We start from the raw sequence: 19,216 nt of genomic DNA, 5'->3' as shown, positions 1-19,216 counted from the left end.
TCATTATACTGAACATACCAGCATTTTTTTTGGTTTTTCGAGACAGGGTTTCTCTGTGTAGCTTTGCGCCTCTCCTGGAACTCACTTGGTAGCCCAGGCTGGCCTCGAACTCACAGAGATCCGCCTGGCTCTGCCTCCCGAGTGCTGGGATTAAAGGCGTGCGCCACCACCGCCCGGCTCATACCAGCATTTTTAAAGTATTATTTAACCTAAAATTTAAATTCAACGGGGGTGTGTTCTATATTTTCACTTGCTAAATCTGGAAACCCTAGACTTGGTTTTTTGGTCTTTTTTTTTTTTTTCTTAAAGATTTATTTATTTTTCTCCCCCCGCCCCCCAGAGCTGAGGACCAAACCCAGGGCCTTGCGCTTGCTAGGTAAGCGCTTTACCACTGAGCTAAATCCCCAACCCCGATTTATTTACTTTTATTTTATGAGTATGAGTGTTTTGCCTGCATGTATGTATGTACACCATGTACATGCCTGGTGCCCACGGAGGCCAAAAGAGGGCACTGGATCCATTAGAACTGGAGTTACAGACAATTATAAGCCACCACGTGGGTGCTGGGCACTGAGTCTTGGTCTTCTGAAAAAGCAACAAATACTCTTTTGGTTGGGACTGGGCCTTGAGTCTGTTTTATGCTTTTGGTGGTGGAGGTTATTCGTCCTAGGGCCTGAACCAAGGGTCTCCCATAGGCTAAGCATTCTAACACCACTGAGCTAGAGTTCTGTGGGAATTCAGGTATTGATTGAAAGGCTATAGTTTTTTATGATGAGGAATCCTGATAACAGGGAATGGGAAGTTGCTTAAGCTAGAAATTCTGGAGGCCCCATGCCTTCTTTTTTTTTTTAAATACGGGGATTGAAGCAGGGCCTATGCTAGTCAGGCACTCTGCCACTGACCGACATCCCCAGCCCTTCATTTTCATTTTCAGACAGGCTTTGCTAAACTGCCTAAACTGGTCTTGAACTCACCATGTCATCTAGGCTGGCCTCAAACTTGCGGTTCTTCTGCCTCAGCCTCAAGTAGCTGGGATGATAGATGTACATCACGCCTGTGAATAACTGAAGGCAGTTTAGTGGGCACTGTTGGATTCTGGGTAGAAAAGACAACAGCCTGGGTCCCTGTGTTGATCCAAAAGCTTCTCTGTGATCACTAGGGTATGACGGCCAGATTCCTTGCTTTTCTGTCATTCTGTAACCTTCAGTGGCATTCCTAGTGACTTGTCTAGGCAACCCGCCTGATCTATGACCCTGTTGCTATGGACCTACAGTGCAGTCCCTTCTTGGGCCGGGAACCTAACACGCACCTCTAACTTGTGCTGGAATGAACATCCTGCTGTCCCTTCCTTCCTTCCTTCAGCTCTTGCCCTTGAGAGGCTGCTATGAAGTGGATGCTGTGCTAGATTCTGCCCTTTGGTAAGGGTTTTTTATATATATATAATTTAAATTTATTTTATGTGCATTGGTGTGAAGGTGTCAGATTCCCTGGAACTGGAGTTACAGACAATTGTGAGCTGCCATATGGGTGCTGGGAATTGAACCCGGGTCCTCTGGAAGAACAGCCAGTGCTCTTAACCACTGAGCCATCTCTCCAGCCCCTGGTAAAGGTTTTTACTTTACCACCCTGATCTAGACCTAGTTCTATAGTCCATGGCTCTCAAGGAGACTCACAAGCCACTCTGTCAGAACTGCTGGGGAGGCTTGTTCAGGTAAGACTCTGAGTCTCTTCAGAGCTGATGAAGGAAAGGTGCCTAGAGATGTTCCTAAGTGAGCATTTGTGAGGGGTATGTATGAGTGTGGGTGTAATGTGTGTACGGGATGGTGTATGTATGTGTATGTAAGGGATATGTGTGTGTGTGTGTGTGTGTGTATGTGGGGTTGTATATATGTGTGTAGGGGGTGTATATATATATATGTGTGTGTGTGTGTGTGTGTGTGTATGGGGATATATGTGTGTGTATGTGGAGACTATGTGTGGGGGGGTATATATATGTGTGTGAGAGAGTGTGTGTGTGTATATAGGGGATGTGTGTTTGAGTGTGTGAGTGTGTGTGTGTGTGTGTGTGTGTGTGTGTGTGTGTGTGTGTGTGTGTTACTGAAGATAATCTGAGGGCCTCATATGTGCTAAGTGTATACTTTACTACTGATAAGGCACACTTCTGCCCACCCCAACCCCATAATTCTCATGCTCACTTTAATCAGAAAGCCACAACTTCCTGGTCCTTTACTCCTTCTCTGGAATCTTTCCAGAAAGGCCTGGGTCTGGGGAATGTGGAGTACATATGGGTCACTATTCTTAGAACTTTCAAAGTGAAAGCTGTGGAGTAATAAACTATATTTTTTCTGTGCTTGTGACAGAATCCAGGATCCCATGTATGCAAAAGAGGTGTTCTGTTACTTGCCCCTACCCAAGTCCTGAACTTACTAATAGTCCAACCAGCCATATTCCTTAGGCTTAGGTTAACTTCTAGACTTAATTGTTAGCAGAAAGATGATTTTCCTTTCCCTCCGTTCCAGGAGGGGACTGTTCCAGGGATTTCTATGACTTTGGGCAATCACATCACTTCCCTGACTCTCTGAATAGGGTATCACCGTTCCACCATTTTCTTGTTGGAAATCCCTCCTCATCACCTGAAACTCTACAGGGTTCACAAGCTTCCTTATTAGTTTCTTTAGAATGACTAGAGTCATTTCCACCTTGGAGTTGGGAGAGTTGTCCTGCTCATTAGAGCATCCTCTAGGGTACCTACCCACTTAATGTTGTGAAGATTGGGGAGTACTAGGAGACATCAGAGCTTTGTAGAGTTACTTCAACAATTTTCCATAGAGGGCAGTAGAGGGACTTGAGAAGACACTGTTCAGGACAGAGCCATCATAATGGGCTTGGATGGAACTGGCATTCCAAATACTTAGTAAACAATAGGTACTCAATAAATACTTGTTTAATACACTGCTTCAACATTTTAGTATTAAAACTGTCAAACATACACAGAAGTTGAAAGGATAGCAGTTAAAAGGAAGATCTATATAACCCCCCTAACTGGATTCAGTAAATGTCAGTTAACATTTACAGTGTTTATTCTGTTGATTGGCTGTTTGTGTTGCTGAAGATCTCACCCAAAGCCTTGCACATGGCAAGCACCCACTCTTTCACTGAGCCAGATCCCCAGTCCTGCTTTTGCTGACTCAACTAACTTTTGAAAGTTAGTTGTCATTCTCATGACACTTAACCCCTACATAGTTTGCAGGCATCTCTTGAGAATTAGGGCATTCTTCCACATAACTGCAACATTGTTATCGCACCTATGAATAATCAACTATTGTTTCCTAATATTATCTAATATCTAGGTACAGAAATTGCGAGTGCCCTGCCCATATCCTCATGGCCTACATAGAAGTTGCCCACAAACAGTTCCCAGAGAGTGAGTAACTTCCTGTGTGTCTTGAAACTGGCTCACCAGGCAGGCTGGAAGTGCCGGAGAGGCATTGGCTCTCAACCAAAGATGGAAAGACACTGACGGCTAATAGCTCCTTGCCCTGCATGAACCGACTCTGGGCTGTATTGCACAGAACTCATTGAAGGCTCCACAGTGGTCACTTGCTCACCAGCACATCCTTTGGGAGTTCTCTCCTTTCCTCGTTTCACTGGTGATGCATCCTGAGATGGTTGTTAGAGGAACTGTTTATACTCAAAGCTTTATCCTAAGATCTGCTTTGGAGGGATCCAAACCCAAGGCATCGGGCCTTTGCAAAATTTATTCTTAAAAGTTATTTGTGTCAGGCTGGAGAGATGGCTCAGAGATTAAGAGCACTAGCTGCTCTTCCAGAGGACCCAGGTTCAATTCCCAGCACCCACATGGCAGCTCACAACTGTCTGTAACTCCAGTTCAGGGGATCTGACACCCATGACAAAACACCAATGCACATAAAATAAGAATGAATAAATCGTTTAAAAATGTTTTTTTTTTAAATGTTATTTGTGCCTGTAAGTGGGTGTGTGCTGTGTGCAGATACTCGTGGAAGCCAGAAGAGGGCATCAGATCCCTTGGAGCTAGAATTATAGGCAGTTGTGAGCCAGACATTGGTGCTTGAAACCAAACTCAGGTTCTCTGCGAGAACAACAAGCACTCTTAACCATTTCTCCAGCCCTGCTAAATTCATCTTTCAATGATAATAGTAGAATGCGCTGCTCTTGTATCCGCTGAGAAGCATACCACAAGCCTGCTTGGGGTGGGAGGGTTGCACCCAGCCAACAGGAGCTCTTCTTGATGATGATCCTTACTTGAACAATGCTAGAGCAAGGCTGGGCCGCAACCAGCCTATCTTCATAACAATAATAATTACAGCTTATGAAGAGCCTACTGTAAAGCAGCTTTACATGCTCCATTTCACTTAATCCTCACAGTGACTCTGTAGGGAGGGTACTATTACTAATTCTATTGTGTTCATCAAGAACTGAAAGCTCCTAGGGGTTAGATAACTTTTCAAAGTCACACACAGTCAGTAAGAAATAGATCTCTAGTATGGTTACCCAATGTGTTAAAATACATGCAAAGAGCCAAGTGTGGTAGTATACACCTGTAATCCTAACATTTGGGAGTGGAGAGGCAGGAGGATCAGGAGTAATAGTAGCCATGGCTACATAGTGAGTTCAAAGTCAGCTTAGGCTGTATGAGATCTTGCCTAAAAATAAATAAGTAAATAAACACAAAACAAAAATGGGGAGAGTTGAGGGTGTACCTCAGTGGTAGAGTGCTTGCCTAATATATGTAAGACCGGGTTTGATTCCCAGCAACAGAAAAAGAGGGGGTATGGATAATCATAAACATTCTTCTATTTTTTTAATGAGTGAGAACAATAGTACTTGGCAGATAAAATGTCCATTAGTAATACTACCCTAAAGTATGGGGGCTGGGGGCTATGTGCACGCACACGCATGAGCATCCATGCACATGTGGAAGTCAGGACAACTCTGGATGTCGGTCCTCATCTTGCTCCTTGTTTGAGACAGGGTCTCTTGTATATGGAGTTAACTGGCCAGTGGCCTTTTGGGGATCCTTCGGTCTCTTCCCCCCATCTCCACCTCCCATCTCACCGTAGGAGTGCTGGGATTACAGCTACTGTATCAGGCTTTTATGTGGGTGATAGGAGAATCCTCACTGAGTTATATCTGGCCTGGCTCCAGGGAGCCAGCACCGAGCCTTAATCCACCTTTGTTTCTCAGTTACCTTTGTTTCTCCTGTTGCCCTCTATGTGAATCTTGTCTGAGAGTTTCCCAAGGATACAAAGCCTGTGCAAAACTTGTTTGGGAAAAATCCCTGGCGAACTGTGATATTCCTTAGTTGGGTATTTGCCTTTGGCATTGTCCCTTTGGAGGCCGGTCAGGTTGTTTTGAAGATATGGAAATCAACTTGCTTAAGTGTAAATTTGGAGAACAATAAAAATGCCCTTGGCTAAGGGAAAGTGTCTCAGTCCTGAGAGATGCTGAGTCTCCTTGCAGCTGGAAAGGCTAGAGACATCCTAAAGGTGCGCTGTGTCTTGTTTCCATGAACCCACAACACAACAACAACATGTGGGCTCTGGAGATCTGTACTCAGGTCCTCATGCTGGTACCTTACCCACTGAGCCATTTCTTGAGTCTAACTTAAGTATTTTCATCAATAAAATCAGTTTAGCTCATTCTTGAAGTTATCGGGCAGTGGTTCCTCAATCCAGAGAGAGCCTCGAGGAGCTAAAGCTGTCTCTTGTCGCTTGGTACAGCTTTAGCACTGGGCTCAGGTTACTGATGATAAAAAAAAGTTTCCAGAATTAAGTTATGTGAAATCTTCAAGTGTTACGGCGATTGTGAAAGTCAAACCTCTCCTGAGACTTGTCCGGTCACAGTCCTCGAGCTATCAGATCGTCAGGCTCAGTCATCTCAGTCGAGGTGACAGTGTCGGGTGAGATGTGCTATAGGTTTTTGCACAAGTCCAGGCTTCCCTGGAACAATACACCCCTGTTAGTAATATCTGGCCCCACCCAGTAACCTAGGTACACAGAAAGGCTTAGGTCTTGTGAAGATGTCATTTCCAATTCCTGTCTTCTCTAAGAATCCAGAAAGGGAAACAGACTTTGCACCCAGTTTATCTCAGTTACTTGACCCCACTGTCATAAAGTGTTCAAATTCAAGCATTATAAAGGATCACAACAGGGAAATAAGTCAGGGTTCCTGGGCAGAGGAAGAGTTAGCTGAGGAGGTCAGCTGCTCAGTGCTCAGCAGGTAAGCGACAAGCTTGTCTTTTATAGAAAGTGAAGTCCGGTGAGGCAGGTGGGTTTCTGTGAGTTCAAGGACAGCCTAGTCTACATAGGGAATTCCAGGACAGCCAGGGCTACAAAGAGAAGCCCCATCTTTAAAAAGGCAGGGAGGGGGGAAGGGAGGGAAGGAAGAAGAAAGGAAGGAAGACTCTGTTTTAAAACAAAACAAGTAAGTATTTGTAGGGCTTAGTTGTGATTGAACAAATATATATGAAGTGTTTAACAGTGTCTAGAAGTCATTTCAGATATATTTCTGCCATATGTGGAGTAGTACTCTTTTCTTTTCTGTCTGTCCATCTGCTGTAGTTCTAGTTTTGGGCATCAAACCTGGGACTTTGCACACTTGAGGCAAATATTCTACTACTGAGCTATATATACTCCTTGCCCCTAGCTCTAAGGGAAATCGCGTATACAAGCTTTTCCCGGACAGACTTGAAATATCTTAGAAGGATGGAGCATCAATGTGCAGAAGATCGGAAAAGGAAGCCTCGACTATCCATTCTTGATAGTCCACATGTGACCAAGGGGAAGAAATATTAAGACAAGAGGCCATGTTTACAACAGCTGGACACCTTTGAATCTGTAGTTATCTCAAGAACTCTCCATGAGGGGCTGGAGAGACGGCTTAGTGGTCAAAACACTTGCTGCTAATACAGAGGATCTAGGTTTGATTCTCAGCACCGACATTGCAGCTAACAACCATATGTAACCCCAATCCAGGGGACCCAACACTTTCTCCCTGCCTCCTTGGATACCAAGTGGTACACAGACATACATGCTGGCAAGATGCCCAAACACATAAGACAAAGATTTTCTTTTGAAAGAATTCTCTGATTGGAGAACGGCTTTCCAAATGTGACGCAAGTTAGACTTTCCAAAAAGAATGACTTCGCTCAGTTGGGACCACCTGAGAACAGAGAATTCATTTGTCTTTCTGTTAAAGTGACAGTTTTCTCATTGTTTCTAGGGCAGCCCATTTTTTTTTCCCTCTTCAAGGCCATCTGATAACTTGTCTATATCATTGTAGTTTTCTTCTTGTTGCCATTTAAAAAAAAAAGTCTTAAAAGCGTAAAGAACTTAATCAGAATTGTTTAATTAAAAACTAGGAGTGTATGTTACAGCTGGGGTGACTCACTTGGGACTTTATTTTAAGGGCCTAATAGGAAGAAAGTTCATAAACTCATTGGAGATCAAAGTACAGAACCCACTGCATTCTTTGCCTCCAGGAGAACCAACCTGCATTCATTAAGGATGGTGTGGAAGATCATCTGGCCACTGCAAGCATGCAAACTTCTCCTGGTGATTTTATCTTTGCCACAAGGGAGGACAAGTAAGTTCAATATTCTCTATGACTTCTTTTTAGATTAAAAAAAATTAGTTAAAATAATAATCTATGGACATCGGGAACAACCTTAAGTTCCATTTTGGAATGGCTACCCAATACAATGGTTCAGGCAATAGGAGTCAGAAAACATTTTTTTTCTTTTTCTTTCTTTCTTTTTTTTTTTTTGGTTTTTCGAGACAGGGTTTCTCTCTGTAGTTTTGGTGCCTGTCCTGGATCTCGATTTGTAGACCAGCCTGGCCTTGAACTCACAGAGATCCGCCTGGCTCTGCCTCCCAAGTGCTGGAATTAAAGGAGCGAGCCACCACCACCCGGCTCAGAAAACATTTTTAAAAGTGAAAAAAAAATATATACTGTTTTATGGCTCTGGTTGTACAAGAGGATGCAGTGTGCTATTCTCTCTAGAACTGTAGTCAGAATTTTCTCACATTTTGATATATTTTAGTACCAATTTCAAGAGAGATAATGTTCTGTCGATTTGAACACGTCACTTCTAGGAAAATATTGCCCACATCTTTGTCTCCATCTCTGCCTGAAAGTGGCTTCTCTCTTCTCTCAGATTTTAAAAATACTTATTCATGATAGAAACAAGCTAAGACAAAGGCTGTAGCTGTTGCTTGGTAGTAAAGTGGATATTTAACTGCTGAAAGCCTCCAGGTTCCATGTGAAACACCAGAAACCAAAACAAGGGGGCTGGGTGGCTGGCTTAGCGGAATCTTCAGCACTCATTGTAAAAGCTGGGCAGGTCTCTGTGCCCTTGTAACCTCAGCACTGGGGAGTGGAGACTGGTGGTGGAGACTGAAAGCTTCCTGACCAGCCGAGGAAGGCTTCTGCCTTAGTGAGAGACTCTGCCTCAAGGCAGTAAGGTGCAGAGAACAGAGGGAGACACCTGGAGTCCTCTGGCCTTCGCTGAAGTGTGTACAGTTGCAGGTACTGGCACACTTATAGTCAAGTTAGAGGCTATGTTAACACATATTTGGGGGGACGGCCTAGCAGCAGCCAGAGCTCTAACTTCTGAACCAGGAAAAGAAGAACTGAAATTCAGGTATATATTACTATACAATGAAAAAAAACTTATAAAAATCAGATCGAAAAAGCAGAACCCAAAACCTACAGGGCGTGGTGGTGAATGCTTTTAATCCCAGCATTTGGGAAGCAGAGGCAGGGGGATCTCTGTGACTTTGAGACCGGTCTGGTCTTCATAGCAAATTCCAAGACAACCAGGGCTACATAGTGCGACCTTGCCTCAAAAAACAAACAACAAAAGAGACCTGCTGCAGATCCTGATTTTGCACCCTACAAAATCTTGTCTACCTCAGAAATCATCGTCATTTAAACATTTAAATGAGGCAGAGCCAGGCGGATCTTTGTGAGTTCGAGGCCAGCCTGGTCTACAGCGGGATATCCAGGAAAGGCCCTAAGCTACACAGAGAAACCCTGTCTCGAAAAACCAAAAAAAAAAAAAAAAAAAAAAAAAAAACAAAACATGAGAAACGCAAGAACAAATTCATCCATGTTCCTGTCCTCTAACAAGAAAAGTATTTTTTTTAATTTTTTTTTTATTTTTTGGTTTTTTCAAGACAGGGTTTCTCTGTGTAGCTTTGCGCCTTTCCTGGTACTTGTTTTGGAGACCAGGCTGGCCTCGAACTCACAGAGATCCGCCTGGCTCTGCCTCCCGAGTCCTGGGATTAAAGGCGTGCGCCACCACCGCCCGGCAAGAAAAGTATTTTTAAGTAAGTCTTTGCCAATTTTGATGCTTGTGATAGTTATTAGAGGTGGAATTTGTATTCTACCTTTGGACTTTTGTTTTAAATATTTTTCCATTTTGCTAATCTTTTTCAAGTCCTTGCATTCTTACTCTACCCACCCTCCTCAAAAAAAAAAAAAAAAAAAAAAACCTGATATTTCTCCGCTTTTTACCTCTGTTTACCAGTTTTAGTCTATATAAATATATGATATTTTCCTAAGACTTTTCTTAGTGAACATCCCATTTATTATTATTTTTTCTATTAGATCACTCTGGAATTGTTTTGTACACACTGTTTCTAGCTTGGTGGTTGTCAAACTTCACTGTACATTTGAACCACCCAGGGAGCTTTTGAACAGCCCCAATACCCAGGTTGTACTCTTGCCAATCAATCAGATGGTCAGGGTACGAGCCTAGCACCAGGATGTAAAAGATCTCCGGGTGATTTCAATGTGCCGCAAAATATGGTGGCCACAATTTTTAACGTTTTTCTTATTTTAGCTAATAATCATGCTCTCACACAGGTAATCCTAGCACTTGGCAAGCTGAGGCAGGAGGATCCTCAGTTTGAGAACAACTCATCAATCAACCAACCAAACAAAAAACATTGTTTCTATCTCCTTGTAAAATCAAGTAGATCTATATGATTGTTTTTAATTGTCGAGCGTATACTTTATTGCATTGATGTAACATAATTCATTTAACCAGTCCTCTGTTGGTGGACATCTAGGTTAGACATTTTCCTATCTTAACAGTTGTTTGTTTGGTTTTTTGGTTTTTTGTTTGTTTGTTTGTTTTTTGTTTTTATATCCTCAGGTTCTGTTTTAACTGTGAATGGTCAAACTGAGGACTATGTCCTGGACACCACATCTGGTGGCCAAGCATCTCTGGAATGTGCTGTTCAAAACCACACCAGAGATGAAGAACTCCTCTGGTACCGAGAAGATGGAAGAGTAGATTTGAAAACTGGAAACAAAATCAACAGCAGCTCTGTCTGTGTCTCTTCCATCAGCGAAAACGACGATGGAGTCCGCTTTACCTGCAAGCTGCAGAGCGATCAGCAGGTGTCTGTCTCCGTGGTGCTCAATGTTACTTGTGAGTGGCGGGAAAAGAAACTGCCAGTCAACCTTGGATGTCTGCATTTTGTTAAGTGACAGTTGAGGTCCCAATCTTGATTCGGCCACACTGTCCAATTCAAGTTCCCATATGAAACGTCAGAATGCCTATTACCGCATCTCCCCAGGATCACCAAGTATCTGCCAGTCACAGTGAAATTCTCCACCCTCCCACATGCGTGTCTCTCATCTCACAATGTTGCCCAGGCTAGCTTCAGACTTACGAGCTCAAGTGGTTGCTCTATCTCAGTCTTTCAAAATCAGCCACTGTACCTCGCTTATTCATTTTTTGAACTAAAAATGAGGATATTCACCCTTTCCTCTACTTACTGACTGTTCATGTTTCTTCTCTGTGAAATGTCTGCCCATGCCTTTTAACTATGTTTCTATTTGGGTATTTGCACCTTTTATTCATTAATTTGTATCAGCAGCAGGGCCTGGTGCTTAAACATTCATTAATGTTAAATGATTAAAGGGAACGGTTAGTAGGATGTGTCCAAAAGTGGGACCATTGTTTGGCAGTTCTGTTCTCTATTCCAGCAACTTCCTGTGTGTCTGAATACCACATAACACCCTTGTTGGATATGGATACAGAATTCAAGCTCATTCCAAAGAGCAACAAAATGTCATTCTTCTGAGAAAGTTGTTAATAACACAACCCACTCAGGGTCTAATTATTCAGTGTGCAGATGATACAAGCTCCTTTCCCTCCTTCTCCAGGTTTACCTCCTTCCTTACTGCCCACTCTAACCATTGGTTAATTTCTGGAACATCTACCAATAAACACAAAGGGCATAGACAAGAAGGGAAAACTGACTTGGTCATTTCTCCTCCTGGATGTGGGTGAGGGTTGGAATCATCTGATGAAGACGAATGTGTCTGACTATCCACAGCTACAATTCTTGCTGTGGAGGATGAAAGAGAAGAGGCATGAGGATTTATTAAGCTTCCGTAGAGGCAAGATTTACCATACTTAGAAGGCTTTCCTGAAGCAGGACGTTCTTTTTAGAGGGCCACTGGGCCAATGAAAATTTGTGGCCAGGGCAAATGTGGTCAGACAAAATGCAAAACTTGAGGGTGTGAATAGCTTTCCAAACCACCACCACATTCGTAATAGTAGTCAGCGTGATATCAGCTTCTTTGCAGGGATTGTCTCAATCTTCACAGCAACAGGAAGGTAATATCATCCAAGTTTTTTTTTTTTTTTTAATTTTTTTGTGAGGAAACTGAAACTTGAAGAGTTGAGTAGCTGTCACAAATTCACACTAGAGGACATGCATGGAATTACTGCTAGCTACCATGCCTGTCTTTAGTATTGTACTGTTTTAGCCAACCCTTGTATCAATCAGATTACTACATATGCTCAGAGAGCAAGGACTGGTTTTGAAACAGGGTTGCACTACGTTGCCCTTGCCAGCCTGAAATTTTCTATGTAGACCAGGCTGGCCTCGAACTTACAGAGATCCACCTGCCTCTGCCTCCCAAGTGCTGGGATTAAAGGCATGCGTTACCATGCTCAGCTATTATTATGTATATATTATGTTCCTTATCATATACAGCTTTAGGTATATCTTTTTTAGGAAAAACCTCTACATTGAAATCATTTTATTTTATTATTATATGTGCATGAGTATTTTACCTGCATGCTTGTCTGTCTACTGTGTGTGCCCAGTGCCCACAGAAGCTCGAAGAAGCCACCAGATCCCTGGAATTGGAGTTAGAGACAGTTGTGAGCTGCCATGGAAGCAACGGGAATTGAACCTGGGCCCTCTAGAAGAGCAGCTAGTGCTCTTAAGCGCTGAGCCATCTCTCCAGTCCTTCACGGTCATCTTTCCAACCTTTGAAGTTCTATGAAGTTAGGAACTGAATGCTTGTCATTTACTTTCATGTCCCGGTTACTATCTCTGTACCTAGCACACAATAACTGGCCCGTACATTTTTTGTCTAAGGGGTGAATATACTCTGAGAAAGATGGAAGGGAGATCTCCAGTTGCTGACAGAGAACTAACTACTGCTTGTTTCTAACTAACCTTCAATGCTTGAGTCTTACAGACCCTCCTCTTCTAAGTGGAGATGCCTTCCAAACCATAGGGGAAGACAAGGATGTAAGGTTGGTTTGCAACGTGAAATCCAACCCCCCAGCGCAAATGACATGGCATAAAAACAACAGCGTCCTGGTTTTAGAGAAAGGCCGTCACCAAATCGAAGAGACAAGGGAATCTTTTCAGTTGTCCATCACCAAAGTCAAGAAATCTGACAACGGAGTCTACAGCTGTGTTGCTAGCTCGTCCCTGAAAACTGAGACCATGGACTTCCACCTGGTTGTTACAGGTAATTCCTCTTAAGTAATTGCTCAGCATGATGCATCACTCAGAAGACGGCTCAGGAAATATTATCAGTGACAGCCGATGGTGGTGACCATTATGCTTTGCAGCTAAGATTTTTCATTGGAAAATTATCCCCAGCCAGGAGAATTTCTTTAGGAATTCTAGTCTGAGTCAGAGCTGGGTGCCACAAGCCTATAATCTCAGCTATACAGAAGGCTAGGGGAGGAAGACTGTGAGTTCAATCTTGCCTGGGTAACTTAGTGAGATCATACTCTGAATAAAAAAGGGAAAAGAAGCCGGGCGGTGGTGGCGCACACCTTTAATCCCAGCACTCGGGAGGCAGAGGCAGGTGGATCTCTGTGAGTTCGAGGCCAGCCTGGTCTACAAATCGAGTACCAGGAAAGGCGCAAAACTACACAGAGAAACCCTGTCTCGAAAAATCAAAAAAAAAAAGGGAAAAGAGCTGGAGGCTGTGACTATAGCTCTGTGGGTAGGGTGCTTTCCTTGTGTGCAGGAGGTCTTGAGTTTGATCCTGGGCACTGCAAATGGCTGGGATAGCTCAGTGGTAGAGTATTTGCTTTAAAAAAGAAAAGAAAATTCTAAGCCTGGTGTGGTGGCCCATGCTCTTAATCCCAGCACTTGTGAGGCAGAGGCAGGCAGATCTCTGTGAGTTCAGGGCCAGCCTGGTCTACAAAGTGTCTAGGACAGCCAGGCTTACATAGTAAAACCTTGTCTCAAAAAAAAAAATTCTATTTTAGAAGAATTATGCCCACTTCATATAGACCACTGACTTTTGAGCAGAGATCTGGGACCAAGGTAGAAAGCATTTCTGGTGTGTCTACAACTTCCCTCCAGTGTTGATGTGTGCAGGAACTAGCCTTTTGAGTTCACAGCCTGTAACAGAAGAGAATTCAGAAATACACAAAAGAAAAACATGGGTTAGATTTTTTTTTAAAAATCTCTGAAATCATTCCTAATTCTTGACTTCTAGCCTGTTGCCTGATCAGCAGAGGGAGTGGGGAAACACGGTTAATCAGAGGGCATTCTGCTCCATTCACTCAAGCTTATCACCCTGTGCTCACGGAGAACCAGTGAGGTTTGGAAAGTAGTCTCCTTAGATTTTGTCTCCTTTTAAAAGATTTCTTCACTTTGTTTTATGTGTGAGTGTTTACCTGAGTGTCTGTATGTGCACCATAGGCATAGTCTCCTTGGGCTTCTTTCCCAAAGAGGAGATTGAAATGCCTGATGCCACAGTGCACACCATTCCTCTGTACACGGTTGGTCTTGGCAGGTATTCAGGGAGCGGCCAACAAGCCGAGGCTCCTGCATCCTGTTAGAGCATTACTCACCAGACCTACTCATCACCATTCTTGCTGTTTCCCGGGAAACAAACTAAGCTCCTTCCTCCTATCTGGACTGATGTCACCAGAGCATAGCTTCTTCCTCCCCACTCCGGGGAGCCTGGGATACAAGCCCAGCGGCGGTGGGAGCCAGAGTGGCTGTTAGTTGACTGCCCCATCACTGTGGTTACTGGGTTTTTCAATAATTTGCCCTGCAGAGCAACGACAGTATGCCTCAGGGCTATTTGATTAAAACCACAAAACCTGCAAAAGAACCTGTGTCCAAAGGGCAGAAGCAATGGAACAGACACCACCTTGAAGCTTGTGACTTTTTTTTTTTTTAACCTTCCCCAGAACCTTTACAAAAACATGATGGGGTGAGCCTTATGCGGTACTATCCTAATTAGATATAAGACCACACTTGGAGACTGAGTGATTATAGCATCCTTCTTGGTTAGGAAGAAAGCATAATTGCTCCATAACCACGTTTGGGTTTTGTTGTTGTTTTTGTTTTTTTTTAAATCACACAGCTTGTGTGACAATCAGCACATTGCCTTTGAGGTGGGCAGAAACTTATTTTGGGTGGAGTTCTGCCAACCCAGCTTGTTCTCTTATTCTTTTTTGCTTTGTTACTTCCCAGGCTGTCAGTGTGGCTTTTATAGCACACATGGTCTGCTGCTGGTGCTCAGTGGGACTTGAGGCCAAATTTTCCCCACAGGCTTTCCCCGATTCACAGTGGGGGTTGTTTCTAAAGGGCTGTGAGATGCTGGAAATGGCCTGAAGCCCTTTGCCAGTGTAAGAGTGAGCACACATGTTAGAAACTGACCAGAACAGTCTGAGGGAGAGGGACATCAAAGCAGGACAAGGGAGGAGTGCAGGCCATCACACGTGTGTCAAAGTCACTTCAACCAGGAACTTGGAATGCCAAGTGAGCCAGTCAGTCGGTGCTTTCGGCTTGGCTTGTAGAAGGAAACCGGTCACATGTGGCTGCATGACTTCCAGTGTGGTGAAAGGTATTCCTATCTGGGACTGCTTTCTGATTTCTCCTCCTCATCCGATCGCCCCTTCCTCTCTGTTCTTGTTGGGTCTGGGGTCTCACGATCATGGGGGACAGACCACCGAAGTCTATTAAACCAGAAGCAAATTTTATTCCAGAAAATATAAAGAATAAAAAATTATAAAACACCGAGGGGTACAAAAGCTTATCGGCTAGCTGAGACCCCAGCCAATGTTGGAATTCTGGGGCTGTGGCAATGGAGACGGGTGCTGGCCCCCTTTTATAGTATCAGGCATGGGGTGCATGCTGGGAATCACGTAGAAACAACTATTGAAAGTTAACTTTGGTTTCAGTAATGAGTAGTAGGGGATTATCAAAGAATAGCTAACCCCAGGGTTGCCAAGGGCAATCTCTAGTAAAAGAAAACTAACATTTGGGATGTTGACAGATCTGCCAACCGTAAAACACGGAAGGGCCCAGTTAAAGGTTAATCCTTCCCCCCCCCCCCCCCCCCCCCCCCCTAGCCAAGCTGATGGCTGTCAGTTGTTTTTTTTTTTTGGTTTTTTGTTGGGTTTTTTTTTTGGTTTTTCGAGACAGGGTTTCTCTGTGTAGCTTTGCGCCTTTCCTGGAACTCACTTGGTAGCCCAGGCTGGCCTCGAACTCACAGAGATCCGCCTGGCTCTGCCTCCCGAGTGCTGGGATTAAAGGCGTGCACCACCATCGCCCAGTGGCTGTCAGTTTTTATTCCTTAAGTTTATAATGTTATATTTTTATATTCCTGGACACTTCATTCTGATAGCCTTCCCTGGTGAGCAAGTAGAGGTCTCCAGTAAGGTGATAAACCCAGTATATCCCAGAGTTGATTAGTATAGAGGGAGGGTTTTCTAGAAGGCTCATCAGGCCAACCTCTCAGGAGGGGTGGCACTACCCACACCGTCATGAGAATAATTTGGAGGAGAAGAGCTAAGAAGGGGCAGAAGCGGAGGATACTCTGCCCTGGGGGTGTAGCTCGGTGATAGAATTTCTGCTTGGCATGTGTTAGGCCCTGGGTTCTATCCCTAGTATCCCCATACACACAAAATGAGGGCTGTTTTATCCATTTACTCCCCCCCCCACACCCCCGCATTATCCTGAGCAGGAACCGAAAGAAATAATTGGAAGAAAGTGTTTAAAAGATAGTTGTTTGGGCCAACAAGAGAGCTCAGTGGATATTCGCTGCCAAGTCTGACAACCTGAGTTCTATCCCTGCTTCCCACGTGGCAGAGGGAGAGAAGTGACTCCTACAAGTTGCCCTCACACACCTACACACACACACACACATAGATAAATGTAATACAAATAAGCGAAGTTTATGTACGAGTAGCCTTCACTTCCAAAGCTGTCCCGGCTGCCGCCGCTCTCTCACTGTCCTTGTCGTTTAGAGAGCCATGGGAATCTTTGCCGAGGTTGGGAGGGCTGATGACTGAAATTCTACTTCCTTACAGACACCTAGCAGCCCCTCTCCGTACGTCTCCATATCTGCCTGGGGCACTAACACAGCTCGGGACCGCTGTGTGCATTGCTCCTTGGGCCCATCCGTGCCTCGTGTCTTTCTTAGTCTAGGGAGCCCTTTCCGCCTCTGTCCTCTTGCTCTCCCAGCCTCCTTCCCTCTCTTTATCCTTCTGAGAGTCCTCCTAAAAACCTCTGTGCTTTTGAGAAGGCATTCACTTCAAATTTGCTTCTGCTTTCTGTGGCAAAAATAAAAACAGAAAAATAAAGAAAGCACAAAATGGCCTGAGCGGTCATTTGGGGTGAGGTACTCATATTTCAGAAACTTCTTTCACAAAGGAATGGGTTCAAAATCTGCCTCTGCCGTCTGTTAATTCTGTCATTTTGGATAAGTAACCTAGCCTCTGGAAGACCCTCATTCCTCATCTATTGGGGTTGTTAGGGGGATTTAATTAAAAGGGTGGTGTATGCAAAGTGTAGGGGGCCATGCCTGGTTCATATTACAAACACGTAAGTTAGAAGTTGACTGTTCCTTCCTGCATTTGCTTTCCCAACAGACAAGGTTCCAGATTTACCGATAGAAGCGATCATTGCCGCTTGTGTGGTGGTCGTCCTGACACTGGGTTTTGGACTGCTTGCTAGGAGAAAAAGAATAATGAAGGTACCTAAGTAGTCTAAGTTACTGGGGTAAAAAGTCGTCTGAGAGGCTGGGGCTACGGCTCAGTGGTAGACTGTGTCCTGCACATGCAAGGCTCTAGCATCTATCCTGTGTATAGCTTTACAAGAAGCCTGAGTGGAAATACCTATGGTGTCATAGGCGCGGGCTTTGAAGTCGGTTTTTCTTCCTTTCAAATTTCTCCTGACAGGTGTGGGTGGCAATGCACACCTGTCTTCCCAGTGCTGGGGAGGGAGAGGCGGGAAGATCTGGGATGTAAGTCCAACCAGGGCTGCATAGTCAAATCTTGTTTCAAAAACAAAAGCCCCAATCAATAATTTGCCCTTGCATTGTTGCTATGGTGCCCTTGGTACAATAAACAAACGCAGGGAGGAACAGGCTGCATGCCCTGCTCTTGAGTACAGCCACACGCTCCACTGCTGTGGGCTGCAGTTTGACTTGTCCAAGTGTTGACATCATTGTTTACTGCGATTCAGAACATGTGCGTGCTTAGGTTAATGCCATGCATTTGACTCTGCCAGATCTCTCAGGGCCAAAGAGGGCACATGTGGCAGAAAACCTCTAAAGAGAGACAGAATGCCCTAGGCTGAACTCGTCAGTCAGCAAGTGCCATTCTCTGTGCAACAGTAACTTGATCTGATTCAGGGCAACAGTGTTTCCCAAGAAGAGATTCGCCCCACCCTCGATTCCAGTCCAAAACATGTTTTCCAAAGAAAGAAAGGAAGGGAGGGGGGGAAGGGAGGGGAGAGAGAGAGAGAGAGAGAGAGAGAGAGAGAGAGAGAGAGAGAGAGAGAAACAAACTAGATAGAGAAGATGGTTTAGTGGGTAAGGATACTTGCGGCCAAGCTCGATGATCTGAGTTCAATTCCCAAAGCTCATATGAGGAAAAGAATGAACATCTGCAAGTTCTCTTCTGTCCTCCATATATGCACTACGGCATGATACTCCCTCACCATGTATGTGTACACACACACACACACACACACAGATTTTTTTTAATATTTACATAATGAAGACCTAACTGTGAACCTTAGAAATGTTCTGATTAAGATCTATATCTTCTCAACGCTCAATAAAATCTATCCATGTGGTCCAAGAGACCTGCACCCACACAGAGATGGCTGCCTTGTAGTTCCGCAGCACCCGTTGTCATGCTGATGCATTCAACATGTTCCCTCCTGACCTTCGAAAAGGAGGCAAACCCCTGAGTTTGTGCTTGCCTTTTTAGCTCTGCATGAAGAAGACAGACCGGAATACAGACACAGCTCTGTAAGTACTCCGGCAGGGGTAGGGGTGGGAGTGGGGGTGGTAGGGGCAGCAGGGGCTTACATCATCAGCCCATCCCAGGCATCCTTCTCCAGAGACTGCAGGTGCTGGAAGATGAAAGGGGTCCAGAGGAGACTAGACGGGAGGGGGGGGGGGCGACACGGACGACGGGGGGGGGGGGGGGGGGGGGGGGGGGGGGGGGGGGGGGGGGGGGGGGGGGGGGGGGGGGGGGGGGGGGGGGGACGACGATGGGGGGGAGGACCCTGCCTCCACTTTAGAGGAAGCATTGGGAAGGTTGCCTGAAGCAGGAACACCTTGGGGCTTTCTGCCTGCTCTCTAAGCAGGTTTGGCCAAGGCTTGCACAACTGCCTTGCCACACAAGCAACTGAGGGAGCTTGTCCCGGAAGGAGCCACAGCTCCTATCCTCACAGCAAGGCCAGGGCACTTGGCCTCATCCTCCATGCTGTGACCTCTGGGGACTGCTCCTTTTGTTCACACATGGCAAGTGGGCAGTGGGGAAGAAACAAAAGCATTCTGCCTGAGAGGACGGATTTTGTTTTGAATCTTTTTTCCTTATTACTACAATCATGGTTCAAATGAATTTCTTGATTCATTTCAGATG

General features: G+C 44.7%; 1 protein-coding gene across 1 annotated transcript; it reads left to right on the top strand.

Annotated features, from left to right (window-relative positions):
- Positions 1 to 7,457: 7,457 nt before the first annotated feature.
- On the top strand, positions 7,458 to 18,601 carry Tmigd1 (transmembrane and immunoglobulin domain containing 1). The gene is made up of 5 exons (XM_052759945.1): positions 7,458 to 7,626; positions 10,202 to 10,480; positions 12,553 to 12,831; positions 17,210 to 17,313; positions 18,557 to 18,601. Exons 1-5 carry the CDS (start codon positions 7,548 to 7,550, stop codon positions 18,599 to 18,601), a joined length of 786 nt encoding a protein of 261 aa, XP_052615905.1. The 5' UTR covers positions 7,458 to 7,547.
- Positions 18,602 to 19,216: the final 615 nt, after the last annotated feature.

Source organism: Peromyscus californicus, unplaced genomic scaffold, assembly GCF_007827085.1.
Source record: "Peromyscus californicus insignis strain IS unplaced genomic scaffold, ASM782708v3 Scaffold_3__1_contigs__length_106647218, whole genome shotgun sequence".
NCBI classification, from domain to species: domain Eukaryota; kingdom Metazoa; phylum Chordata; class Mammalia; order Rodentia; family Cricetidae; genus Peromyscus; species Peromyscus californicus.
This window is presented reverse-complemented; position numbering and strand designations above follow the sequence as displayed.